This window comes from Thunnus albacares, chromosome 18 (genome assembly GCF_914725855.1).
Source record: "Thunnus albacares chromosome 18, fThuAlb1.1, whole genome shotgun sequence".
Lineage (NCBI taxonomy): Eukaryota > Metazoa > Chordata > Actinopteri > Scombriformes > Scombridae > Thunnus > Thunnus albacares.
In genome coordinates, this window is record NC_058123.1 from 12,902,620 (window position 1) to 12,917,466 (window position 14,847).

The 14,847-nt window shown below is 37.3% G+C and overlaps 1 protein-coding gene across 1 annotated transcript; it reads right to left on the reverse strand.

The window, feature by feature from the left end:
* Window positions 1–3,022: 3,022 nt before the first annotated feature.
* edf1 (endothelial differentiation-related factor 1) lies at window positions 3,023–9,315 on the reverse strand. Its single transcript, XM_044333900.1, has 5 exons — window positions 9,031–9,315; window positions 7,941–7,992; window positions 7,563–7,723; window positions 3,742–3,835; window positions 3,023–3,626 (listed from the first exon to the last, which is right to left on the reverse strand). Exons 1-5 carry the CDS (start codon window positions 9,106–9,108, stop codon window positions 3,565–3,567), a joined length of 447 nt encoding a protein of 148 aa, XP_044189835.1. The 5' UTR covers window positions 9,109–9,315; the 3' UTR covers window positions 3,023–3,564.
* Window positions 9,316–14,847: the final 5,532 nt, after the last annotated feature.

Sequence of the window (14,847 nt, forward strand, 5' to 3'; positions counted from 1 at the left end):
GTAAAAACAGAATGAAAAACTGACCCTGCAACAACAAGTGCAGTTAATGAATGCCACTAGTATCAGGCAGTATGGAAATCTTTAGAGGAAATTAAATTGCACATGAATGCATTTTCTTTCGCCTAGTTTTTCTGGTTTTATGTGCAAGTACACAGTCTTTTCAAATGTATATAAGCAACTGTTGTTTTTTAAAGCAAAGATTGAGGCAATTTATTCAATTTCCAAACTCAAAAGACATGTAGGCATAAACTACCAGCCAAAGAAAGCTATAAAACTTAAGTCAGTAGGAGAATAATCAGCCTTTGTGTGAGACAGAGAGTGCGTGCACAGTGGATTGCACGGCTCAACACAACAGTTTATATGTGTGGTGGAATCTCAATTTGAGTTTGGAGCCTCGGGCCAAAATAGACCCCAGACTTTCCCCCACCCCAATCCCCCCACCCCCTGGTGCTGCCCCTCGACTCCCCCCCATGTAGCTTTCTGCTTCACATCACTCCTTCAAAACCACTGGCTGCTCCCTTGTCATAGGTGGAACTATGTTGCTATGGTGTTTTGACCAATGGAATGGCATTTCCAGGAAAGCAGTCAGTCTCTGTCTCCCTCACACACACACACACACACACACACACACACACACACACACACACACACACACAAAGTGAAGCAGCCTGTTGAGCAAGAATCCAAATAACCCCCTGGTAACAACAGACAGGCTCCCTTCTTTGTTTGTCCAGTGAACGCCGGTCAGGAGGTTGCATACTTTATTAGAGCAAATATGCATCCTGGCATATTGTCTTCAGCATTGAGCCTAAAAAGACCTAAAAAAAAAAAAAACCCTCACTCAGCAAAAGTATGACTATGGGAAAAGTGCAACTATTATTTTAGAGGTCAGTTAAAAGGAAAAATCACTCTAACTTACCAGCTATTGCAGCTGTACCTCCAGGTTTATTGCTTGTTATATTTATATAGTCGTTATATTTTCTTATTCCGAGATGAATGGCTAAACATGGACAATGTGACATAATGTAAAGATATTTTCAGTACACAAACGTACTGCCTGTGTATTCATATTTGTTCAATCAGCCACATCATTTTATTCTTTAAATCAGATGGTAGGTCTAAAACTCAAAGTACATTAACTAAAATGTTGAAATTTTCCCCAGTTTCCCTTCTCCTTGTAGTCGCCATTGTGCATCCAACCATAATTACCTTTAATTTGTAATTAGTCATTATGTCTATTGCACCTGTCTTATCTGTGAATACTACTGTCTCCCATTATTGCATTTATTCAAAAAGTGCACCAACCTACGCTTATTGCACTACAAATATTGTATAAATACTCCTATAGCACCTAATACAAAGGAACACTTACATCTCAACATTTGTTTAAATCACAATGATAAATAAACATGTCACCCAGCATGGCTGATTGCCCAATAATGATGTGTATATATCCTGGTCTCCAGTCCACAGCTGCATCTTCTTTAGGTGTGTTGCTGCTGCTGTTTTCCCTGCCTCTAATGATGACCACATTGATTTACAGATGTGCCAGGGGCACCATAAGGTCTTATCTCACCAGACCAGGGATAGTGCTGCAGGGCTCTAGAGGTTATGAAGGACGTTTGCACTTCATGCCCCACTGTGTGCTCTCCCTTTGTCTCTCCGGTGGTCTCACCCAGGGAGCCCAAATATCATGTTACTTATGACTTTATTACCAAGGCCTATCATACAATATCTCACTGGAACCTTATGAGAGATATGAATGTTGGTCTCAGAAGCTCAAGATCCCTTGCCTGGGTCCAGACCTTTGAATCCATCCACTCCTGTCTGATATCAGGTAACAAGATCCCATAAGAAGAGTAGAAATAACTTGGGGCCTACACTGCTTCCATTGCAACAATGACTCGGAAAGGTAGCTAAAAAGTGGATGAATAGACTTTTCTTAAAATAATTTTTGTTCCTCCCTATATTCAGACTTGACCATACTGCCTCACTGATGAACTGGACCTCTTCAGCTTCCCCCCCCACCAGTCCTTCACACTCCACCAGCCTTTCAGCTCACGTCAATACAGTACCCCTGCAATTTTTGTTGACATTTTGCACAAGTCCTTGAGTGTGTTTTTCTGCCCCACTTGCACTTCCCCTTGTTTTGCAACAATAGGGTCTATGCATCATTAATGAAACAGCGACCTCACCGCTGACAAGAATAAACAATTCTCAAATCAGTGACGCGTGGTATGAAGTGGAACAATGTAGGAAATGGGGAGCATTGCAGATTAATGCTCAAGTCAAGCTTTATAAAGGCCAGTCTTTTTAGGTTGTTGGACATTTGAGGGATGACAAGTTTGCCTCAATTTTAAGATATGGAACATCATACAGTATCTCTGCAAAAGTGCTTGAATACGTAACTGACACTGTTAAAATAATACATCTCTACTTTATCAGCAGTTAAGTGTTTATTAAAATGTTGCCACTTATGTATTTAGGAAGCATAAATTGACAAAAATGTAAACATTTAAAGTATAAAAGTAAACTACTACTACTATAAGGGTAGTGACAGTTTGTGCAAAAAATCTTATCTGTAACAAGTTTTTGAACTTCACTTTCAAACACCCGTCACCAACAATCCAGTTATCTCTCTGGTAGTATACTGACATCTAGTGGCTAAATATTACTACTACATTCAAATTTCAGGTAGCGCAGCAGACTTTTTCCCAGAAAGTAAAGCAACCAAAATGTAGTTTTGATTGTAGCTAAATAAAGTTATTTTATTCTAAGTGACATTATTCTTGCCAGTAATAAACACAAATTCTACTTATAAGTTCTGTATATGCAGATATGGTTCTCTTATGAGGTATTAACTACTTGAATGTTGAGTGTTTTGTTCTCATAAATACAAAAAACCCAGTCAGATTTAACATAACTGCCAGAATTACTATTTTAGGAATGTTTAAAATGTGTCACTGTTTTTTTAAATGAAATTCTGTGCAACAGTGGGTATGAATTCACACTCAGAAATGCCTTGAACTGCCAAACTTTATTTTTAGATCAAAACAAAGCACAGCATTAAAACATTTCAACACTGTAATGACATCCACCCACTGTCGCAAGTGTGTGAAAAAAATGCAATCAAGCACTTTTGGCTTAACATCATGCTTAGAACTGAAGTTGGTCAAACTAATTTTTTTTTTTTTTGGTCATGAAAAAGAATTTACCTTTTAAATGATTTTACATCACCATCAAAAAGTAGAATTGATCATGCCAAAGCCTAAGCAGACATAGGTGAAAAGAAATTCTCAGAACGTTTGAGTTTGTGATGTTGGATCATTCGATTATATGATCAAGAACGTGTTTCAGATGACTTGTCAGTGTGCAGCCTGTAAAGCAGTGGAGCACCAGGTCCTCAGGCAGGACACAGGTGAGATCAGCCCGGGTAAAGGAAGGGATAGGGGAGGAGAAAGGACGAGAGTGCTTGGGGTACTTGGAGGTGGGGTGCAGAAGGGGTTCGGGTTTTAGTTATAGGGGAAAAATGGGACAGGGAGGGCTGATTTCGAGGCTTTGTGTTCATTTCTTCTTGGGTTTTGCCTCCAGGGGTTGGCCAATATCCTTCCCACGCAGTTTCAGCCCTGTTCATGACAGATTAAGATATCTCTTGATGAACACGACTGAAGGTTGACACATAATAAACATGAACATTCAATTTTAAGTCTGAAGTAGAAACAGCACAATAATAATTCTTACCAATTGCTCTCTCTACCTTGCCCAGGACCTGGTTGTTGGGAATTGCTTTCCCACTCTCGTAGTCCGCAATGACTTGAGGCTTCTCATTAATTTTCTGAGGAAAGGATTTGCAATACATAATTTATAATTTTGTTAAACCACAAGGCCTAAAGTTAGCACAACTATTCAAATGCAGAACACTAAAGGGTTAGGACTCCATCTGACTCTGTGCTGCGTTGTTGACATTGCAGAAGGTTGCCAGTTACAAATGTTTAAGAGGACTGAAGTAACTAACTGTATTTTCAGATAATTAACAAGAACGAATGATTTTAAATGATGAAATGATTTTAAAATTCTTTCATTAACTATGTGATAAAAAAACAACTATGGAAAAGTTTTAACTGGCTTTGCCAGCCGGATCAAAAATATAAATGTCTGTTTAGTAAGAAGGAGATGATTACTGAGCCACAAAATTATTATATATCCATAATAATCATGTGTAGAAGCATTGTAGTTGTCTTGTTTGCAATTCAATATTAGGAGCGTTTGAAGGGATGCACCGATACAGATCCAATTATCAGTATCAGGTGTCGATACTGATGTAATTCACTTATGGGATATCAGACTGATGTTACCGATCCACGTACTGATCCAGACTCCATAGTCAAATGTTGTATACATGTACTTACAGTAGTTACTTTCCACTACTGGTGTAGAGTAAGAAAGTATAAAAAAACTGCTTAACAGGAGTAATTCCTGATACTTTTTTAACATAATACTGGTGCTCATTCAGCCATTCAGCTGTGACAGCTTCATGCTAACTAGCCACCTAGCACGCTAGCCTGAAGCATTTTCCTAAAATTATTATGAACCTGATGCTAGTGGGAAGCTAACCGTGTATCATTTAACTATCTACCGATTCACCCAGTGCCTATACTACTACTCAACTTGGTCTGGCTCTCTGTGGGTGGCTTCACTGAGCCTAACATTGGCCATCCTGGATAACCAGTATCACAAAGCTAATCATCAACTAGCTCAGTCAACTCTGGGTTTTTCTTTCCAGCTACGAACACTTTCATGTGAGAGAGGCTTGGTTGTCAATTATGGACGAATATCTTGAAAAAAAAAAAAAAAAAAAAAATGTAAAAACTTCTATTAAATCCACCTTGCAAAATCCTATAGCTCTACTCCAAATACTTTTTTAGTTCTGAATTTTTGAAGTTTGGCGGTTGGAGCTAAATTTCATGATTTTTGTGATTCTTTCTATGTTTCTTCTAAGCCTCACCAACTGCTTATTTTTCACTAAGTTGGGTTAAAATTTGTACTGAACATCCAAGAAACCCTAAGGATAATTTGCAACATGTATTTATGTAAATAGTTATTGCTGAATGTTTTACAGTAATTAAATTAATAAAAATAAATATTTTTTAACCTAAACAAACATGATTAATATCTCCACTAGTTTACACTTTCTTGCAACCAAACTTTGATTCTGTGTAGCATTAATATAGTTCTGTCACATCTAGAAGTTATTTGGTCCTGCATAAAAATTGAGTGTCACAGATCTTGCTAAATACAGTATAGCTTCAGAGCTGAAAAACCCACTTTAAAAGATAGTTTGACCATATATTTTCCCCAAGGATCATTTTAATTTCAGTGAAACTTTTTTATGAGAAAATGTAAATATTCATTGCAGGTATATAAAAAAAATAAAGATGTTATTACTCCATCATTTAATGTTTTTTTGAAAATAGCTAATTTTTCATACTTTTCACTGGCTGTAATATTGCATTCAGTGGTTTTATTTCATAGGTAGATATTTGTACTATGTTGACTTCAAGGTTTTCTATCTCTGTGTGACACCTGTTGAGCCTGTTTTTCATTGGGTTCAGGATATCTGCAAGTTACAGCTTGTAATGGCTTGGTTTGGTGCATACTAGATGACGTCATCTTGTTATGTGTGTCTGGACAAAATGTTAATTTTAGTTCCTGAGCTAAATAAACATATTATATTGCAATTTCAAACTTTTCTGAACCAAATTCTGACATCATCAACTAGCAGCTTTAGAAAACAATAAAGCAAGTCTGGGCCAATCCCACCTGAAACAGGCTTGGGCGTATTATTGCAAAAATGGATTGCAACAAACCCATAAGTGTCATAGTGAAATCATGGAGACCAGCCCTACTGGAAAAAAGCCTAGAAGAAGAAGCTGTCACAAGACAGTCTACACTATTGGAAAAGTTGATCTTTTGAGTTTCAGTTTGATCAAATCAATCCCCTTACTGATGAAATGAATTGTGATTGCACTCTTTTATATACTTCACATGGATATTTTCAAGAAAATCTATGACATGAACTGGGAGGTCCTAGGTGAGTTGGTATGGAATGACCCATTAATTACTTTTCCACTCTTTGCTTCAGTAGCACAAACAGTCTAACATTACTTTTAAGTTTTTTATGTGCGTGACATATTCAGAATGGTTTCTTCATCATCCACCTAAATAGAAAAAAATAACTGAACCAATTTGAACTGGGAAAAGTTCTGAATTGTGGGTGAGTTGGCATGGAATGACCCTTATGACTGATAAGGTCTATTTGACTGAAATGTTGCATTTGTAATCATGGGAGCCAATTAACAGTGTGTGTATTATTTTTCTAATAAAAAGACAATCTTTTGTTATTTTATTTCCAATTATCATCACAGTTGTCTCATGATATTCTGAGCTGCAGTGATGGAATTAGAGTGTAAAATTATCCACACTGTCAGCTATCATCCAGGGAAATAAACTTTCATCCAGACATCCGTAGCAGGCAGACAGAGTGTGTCCCACCCACGGCTCTGTGGCAGACCAGGTAAGGTGCACTGTCATGCTGCAGACAGCAGAGCCTGTGGTTGCGGCTGGAGGAGGCCACGCCGCTGCCCTCCCAACTCAAACAGCTGCCAGTGTAGATATTTATTTATCTTTATTTCAAATATTCACTTTGAAAATGTTATGAAGGAGTTGTCAATTTGCCACTGTACTCTCAATTTGAAATTCTCTTATTACTTTTGAACTCATGTATAGAAATCTACTTACTAGTAGTTGATGCATTGCGTTGTCACAGCACCTATCACCTGTTTGTATGTGAAGCCTACTTAACCTACAGTTCAAATAAATTGATTTGGAGACATCTAAATTTAATGCATTTTTGTATATTTTTTGCTCTTAATAAGTGTGGTGTGGTTTACTACAGCATCATGTAACCCTACACATAATACAAACAACAACAAATAATAATAATGATAATAATAAAGTTCAAGAAAAAAAGAGCTCTGGTATCCATATCGGCAGATATCCAAATTCAGGTATCAGGATCAGAACTGAAAAAAGTGGATCGGTGCATCTTTAATTGTTTGTGACTTACTTCTAATTATTATTTTTAAAACTAGACTGTACAGAGCAGTTAATTGATACTTTCAAAAGATAAAACGGGTAAGAAACACTCAATTTAATGAGAGACAGTGTCTCAGCATTCTTAAAGCCCTCCTCTGGCCAAGAAATGCAACAATCTGTCAATTTCCTTCTTCACTCAGGATGGTATTGAGTAAATGTGTCTGCAGGTTGATTGTATTGGCACAATACCTGACTTTAAAGCTGTGTCACTGCTATTTAAATAGCTTTATCTTATCAATCGACTCCTTTTAATTTACTTTTACCCTCTGTGCATCACTTTATGTGAGTGAACCTCAAAGCCAACAACACACAATTTGTTACAAAACCAGATAAAGGCATTTTGTCCAGTATTACCACTGCCTGTTAAAAGTTGTGCAAGTCAAATTATGAGAAGTCTGTACACTCACAGTGGCCAGGTCTTTCTGGGTCAGGCCTTTGTCCTGTCTCCCTTTCTGAATGACCTTGCCCACCTCCAGGGGAACTCTGTCATGGTGCAGCTCCTCTGTCTCGCGGTCTAGTTTGGCTGTGTTCTTTGTCACAAGATGCTGTTTGTTCTGCCCTGCAGACCCTGAATCACAAGCAGTCGACAAAAGGTAATGTTTGAGCATCATACACGTTGGCAGAGATGCATAATTACAACGCAGGCCATTGAGTTAATTTAGTGCTTGTCATGTTTGATCTGAACAATTATAACTTGGGTGAAGACATGGATCTCTGAAACACATGAAAATAAGGTCACTCTGCAAGTGAAATATGCTCAAGATGTACAGAAAGCATAAATTTACATTTCTTGGTCGTCTCAACTTCCTCCCCACGTCTCTGAGCAGAGGTGATAGCCTAGAGAAGAGAGAAAAGAACATGAACAAACTATGAATGTCAAACCCAGTTTCACTGACAGTAGAATGCATTTTGACCAGTCTCATGTAAAATCCCCTTCAGTTTCTGGCTCATCTTGTTGGGTAATAAGTAATGAATCTTATCTAAGTATAACGAATAAGTTAAACAAAGCTGATAAATACTGCCTGAGCCATGCCAACTTAACAACTGGCTAGACTGTAATCTTTCAGGGTAAACATTGCTTCCCCGAAACGGACCGTGAGCTCTGAATATAAATCATATTACTGAATTACCTTATAACAGTTAATGTAGGTGTGTGCTTTATTTCTTTGTGCCGTTTAGGAAGTATCTAGAGCGTTAACTACATGTTTTCTAACAAGCACTACCAGACATTTTCAAGTGGGTTGTCCTATCCCATACAATTACATAAAACTGCTAATGGAGTAGCGCTAGTTATGAGTTGCTAATTATAACTAAGCTATCATTTTCAGGTCGGCGTTAGTTGCTATTTTGGTCACCGTCAGATATTCTAGCTAGTCAGCGAACGGTAATTAGGTTAGCTAGACTCCAGACTTGATTCATTTCTGGCCGAGGAGGCTTAAATTACTAAATAAATTGTTAAAATAAGCTTTAAATTAGCAAAGATGGGTGTAGCTAACTGAATTTGGGTTGAGCTACCTTCGGAGTTTGATTGTGTGCAAATAGAGAGCACGACAGTCCTACCAGCGGGACCAATTTAATATATTTTGCAGTTAACTTTGTAGCCTAGCAACTTGTCGACCGTTATTAACAGTTTGGTGTAACTAACGGTTAGTCCACTATTGTTATTAGACTATAGCTAATGCTAAAACACGAAGCACATGCCATGTTTGTTTCGACCCACGTGTAGAAAATGATCGTTTCTGCTGATGTATTTATACACCAGCTGTTTATTATGATCTTAAACCCAATTATAGTTAATTTAAAGGGTTTATAGTTAAGAATCTGCTTCAGAAAAAATGAAAAACGCAGACGAAGTGAGGTGTTGGGGATGCTAACCTGCTTCGATTTGGCCTGCGCAGCAGTCGGCCCCTTCTTCCTCAAGACAGTCACGGTGTCCCAGTCGCTTTCTGCCATGTTTTCAGGGGGTTTACTCGATACCCGTAATGTTTAATATATATACAAAAATAAGTTCAACTCCCAAGTGTTCAAAACGATCCTTTTTAAAGAATGTAGCTAGTGCTACTTTGGCGAATAGGACGATCCTTCCACTATTATCACCCACGCGTTCTACCAAAGCTTTATTTACAACGGGCTGATTAACAGTGACATCAGCAGCGACCTCTGCTGGTGGAGCACACTGACCTACATCCACATCGACAGGTTTTCAGCCTGATTACACACTCAATACACATTACATCAGACAGGAGGAATAACTGGCACTTTTGTCAGTTAATTGTACTTTTTGGCAGATTTTTGAGACCAAAGTGCAAGAACTTACAAAGCCCAGGGTTTAGTGATTGAACTAAACCAATTAACACATTGCATTTATCAGAGATTAGTTTAAAACAGTTCAGAGAATTTCACAAACAACAAAGGCTTCATGGATGGAAAATTGACAGAATGACAGGGTTGGATAGGCATACTTTTATTTTTTTTAAAATTGAGCACTTTCAACAACACAACACTACAGTACCTAGAAAAATGTTAAGTATTACAATACATGTAAAACTTAAAGAGTAATGAATGATAATGTGTGACAATTAACAGATAAAAGAAACTGAAATGTGCAAGGTGTTTTATTGTCAATCATCAATTTGGTGTGTGTGTGTGTGTGAGCTATAGAACATTTTGCATTAAATTGAAACCTCAGTTGATATATGGGCCACAGTCTCCCTGATCACCAGTTGCAGGACATCTCAGAGGCGGCGTCGCTGTTACGTCGTGTGCGGATAGGGGACCAGCCAAACTCAGATTGGGCATCCTCAGCCTGGTGGAGACGTCCTAAGCGGTATCCATGTTTAGAACCCTGCCTCCCTGCCCATACACGAGGCTTGGGATTCATCTGAGAACAGATGAAGCAGAAATTAGTGAAGTAGACATTGCTGTAGGGTTTCCTAAATTTCAGTGATTGGTGGGGACAAGGTTTGTTACAGTTTATGGAGATTAAGCAGTTTCTTGACACATCTCTGCCACTGTGTCAAAATCTAGTTTGAATACATTTCATATTTCAGTTGCTATGATGCTTGCATGATGTATAATATTTAGAGCTGCAACAATTAGGCGATTGACTAATTGTCAATTGGCAACTATTTTGATAATCAAGTATTTCAGTGGTTTTTCAAGCAAAAATGCACAAATTCTCTCCTTCCAGCCTCTAAAATGTGGTTATTTTTCTGTTTTTCTTTATCATATATGACATTAACTTGAATATCTTTGAGTTTTGGACTGTTAATCAGACAAAGTGAGAAAACTGAAGAAATCACTGTGGCCACCATTTTTTGACATTTTGCTAACTAAATGATTCATTAGGAAAATAATCGGCAGATTAATCTGTAATGAAAAAAGTCATTAGTTGCAGCCCAATAATCTTACACAAATGTATCAATTATCAAAAACTCACATACAGCAAACCTGGGGCATTGTAGTAATCCAATGTGTGTGTTCTAGTGTGTGTGGGAGGCTCAAAAGGGGCCCAAAAATGAGCTATTTTTGTCTCACAGCCTCCTAATAGGTTAATCTGGCCCTGCCAACAAACAGAAACCTGATGCTAAATCTGTAAAATACAATTGTTGGTTTTAGGAATCATGTCTCCTTCACTTTAAAAGAAACAAGGGAAACACTGTTGTCCTCCTGACATGCTCACAAAAGGAAACCCAGTCCTGTTATCACCACAGAGGCCACATTCTTCACTGACAATGTTGAGAAGGAAATTAGTGCCATATGAACAATGCAAGTACAAAAAACCTCTTAGGTTTGCCTCAAATCTATGATTACCTTTTGGTTCTGTTCAGGCTACAAGAGTAAAGAAGTAGTTTTCTCCTGTTCCTTAATACCAGTTCTCCTGTGGTTTTGCTGGCAGCAGATGGCTTATCTGAGTCATAATGGCTTCTTTTACTCTCTTCATCTGGGCAGTTTGTCAGGTCAGGAATGCATCAGTAAACACAGTAGTTACATATCTGCTGGCCCATGGAACATTCATTCTCAAAGACTGTGCCTTTGTAGTTTCTATTACAAACACAGGACTCTTTTTAATAGAGGCTGGTTTTTATCTCCATAATTATTAGATGTGTAAGTGATGTCTTTGCTGATTTCATAAAACTGAATACGCTCGCTGCCAACTTTTGCATGCACATTACAAGAGCTGCAACTAACAGTTATTTTCATTATTATCAATTCATCGGCAGATTATTTTGTTGATTAATAAATTAATCATTTCATCTATAAAATTGTATTTGATCATCAGGCCAAAAAATTAATATTTTCAGTTTAATGTCACATTTGAAAACCAACACATCAAATTCTCACATTTGAGAAGCTGGAACCAGCGTATGTTTGGCTATTTTACTTGAAAAATGGCTAACATGATTAATCGATTATCAAAATTCAACTAATTGATTTATTGACTAATCATTGCAGATGTACACATTACCCACATCCCCCTCAGAAATCTGTTTCTCACCTGAACAAAAACAGTTGTGTTCATGTGAAGAGTCTCCACTCGCTCTGACAAGTGATTCAACCATTCCAGATGATCACTGATAGACTGGGTTAGATCACCGTGGCTCTGCAGTAGAAAAAAAAAGATCAAAAGAGGAGAGCTCAATGAATTTGAGCAGAGTTTTGATTAAACATTTTTTTATTACAGATGGAGATTCGGATTTATTGTCAGCCTGATGTACCCCAGACAAGTTGTCCTTCAGATCAATGGCAGCCAGGCGAACATGCTCCAATTTGTCAATCTGCTCTTTCAGCCGGTCGTCAAGCTCTTGCATCATCATCAGTCCTTCATCTGGCCTGATGCCGACCTTGGTAGCCATCCTGGGTCACAAAAAAAGATCTTTATTCAAAGAAACCTGACACATATTGGCTTATGACATAAGGCACACAAGAATGCATTAGTGTCAACCAAGAACATTCTGTGGTATAAATTCATTGCTTAATTACAAATCAACTACCCACAAAGCCATTTGAGATAAACTTGTAGTGACTCAGATTGTAAGTTTGAAAGTTTAATTATGTTTTTAAACATAATTCCAGTGCTCTAAAACGTACATTTTTCCATCAAGTGGGTACATGTTTTTTGTAACCTGGACAATGAGCTCAACATGGTGCTGCAGATTTACTTGTAGATAATTGAAGCATTTCCTCACCAGAGGGAGACACCGCTCTCCTTCCACATCCATCACATTATGTTAGTAACAAATTTTCCTGCAGGGCACCTTTTGTACTGCAGTGCAACAAATCTTTTGTGACTTAAAACTATTCTCAAAATGTGAATACAACAAGGAATAAATGGGTAGCACCGCAATAACACTGTTCTGCCCAACAGTAAAAGATTCAGATACAAAAGCACTGATCCTCCTGAATAATACACTTTAAACTACTCTGTGAGCACGGTCACATTGTTAATATTCTAAATGTAAAGTTTAACGTAATGGTTAACTTACACACATATGTCCTCCAGGCATTCAGTATTTCTCTTTTAGCTTAAATCTAACAAACAAACATTGCAGATTTCAAGCCAAATAATCTCTACTAATAACCACAGCTTTTCTACATCACTATCTTGGTGGTGATCATTAGATGGCTAAAAGGGCTTATTAGCAAAACCATTTATCAAACCACAGGCATAAAACTAGGATGCTGGTTGATGATTAAAAAAATGAATCAATGTTAAGTAAGGTCTTCACACTGTTGACAAGAAACAGAAGATAAATCGTAAATCAGTATATCTCTCTGCCGCATCATTACTGCATCTACTGCTAGCTGTACCTCCCAGATGCTCAACTTTCTCTACTTATATAGTCCTTTTATGTTATTTCAACATTTCAATCCTCTTTTTTACGCTTTCCAACAATAACTATTTTGTTACTATTTCACATAAGTAATTGATAGTTAAATGAGCCCTATGTATAATTGGAAAACATCCTTTTATAGGAGGTGTGATTCTGTATTGGACAGGAAACCTTACTTTAATTATAATGCATTGAGTTTGTCACTGTACTTTTGTTCTATGTGCTTATAAATAAAGTTGCCTTAAAAAAATTGTACCTCACAAATTCCCTAAACAGCAACATAGAAATGGCGTCGAACTGATAAGGAAACTAAACAGTTTTGGGTTTATTACTGGCCAGTCGAAGTAAATTTTTAATAATTTTACTGTATCCAGGTAAGATGGCTGCCATACAGTAACGTTATCATCCTTTATGGAGCGCCTGGATTGTAACTGAACTAGCTAACTGTTAGCATTTCAAGTTTTCGAGTTACAAGCCTAAACTTTAGGGGGAAAAAAACAGTTTCTCTCCCTTGTATTTTTATAGGAAGATATGATGGTTAAGTTACCAACACGGCCGCAGATGTTTTTCGCTAACAGCACATCATGGCAGTAAACATGACCATACATACTTCCAGTTTGCGCTGCTGCATTTAATACAAACTGAAGAAAAAACACGTCGTTGTTAGTTTCCTCAAAAACATCCATGGGACAATTTATCCGTCCTCAAACTACCACGAAAACAAAGGGGGAAAGCAAGAGTTACCTTGTTTATGTGACGTAGAAACACTCAAACTGCTCGAAGGTAAAAAAAAAAAAAAAAAAAAAAAAAAAAAAAGCCAATAAATCCTGTGCTGAAACTTCCTCACTTCGCAGCCACGAAAGGAGAAACTTTCTTCGTCCAGACAAGCCTCTTTGTCCCGCAAAAATCTAGGGAATTTGACACTCCTGACGTCACGCACCCTGCTTTCCACAGGTGCGTTATTATTGTGATTTACACCACAATAATAGAGCATAATTTAATAATTCTGCTGTCGTCTGCAACCAGAGATATTATCCATCAAACTACTCCACCAGAATTATACATAGGTAATTCTGATTCTTTTTTGTGCATATAAAACTAAATGAAATAATCCAGGGGGGCACAAATGGTAAACTTGCTTCTGTATTTGTTTTGAATAATCTGTATATTGGTGTGGACTGGAAAAACATGGTTATTACCCAGGATTTTTTTTGTGTTTCAAATAAGGTACGAGATGTATGTCTGAAAATATTGCACAGATGTTTTCCAGTTAATTCAGTTATTATAAAATATAGGCTGAATATTGACCCTCTCTTTTCCTTCTGTCACCATACAAACGACAACTCATATTTATTGGGACTGTACCTTTAGTCAGACTTTTTGGTATGACCTTAATCTTTTCTTAAACAGAAAAATTAGATACGCTACTCAAAACTCAAAATTCAATTTATTTTATTTGTTTGTTTAATTTTTTGCTGATGAAATGCCTGTCAAGAAAATGTATGTTGTCTTATTTCTTTATTAGCAAAATTCCACCTACATGCCAGCAAATTTGCAAAACTGAAACCCATCCTTACTGTCTACTTCATGTCCTACATGGACACACTAAAATACTGCACAAACTCTAGACCTGTGAAAACTAGAGCCTTATGTAATGAATTTGATTTGTAATTTATTTCATTTGATTTTGTTGTTGCTTGGTTTTTATTGTTATTTCTTCATTTTTTTCATGTATTATGATCTGTGCACTACCTCAAACATACATTGCCTTGTTACCGTTGTTGGAAAGGTAAACCTGTTGTAAGTTCCATTGTGTAAATAAAGTTTAAAAATATATTCATTATTGTGGTATAGCTTT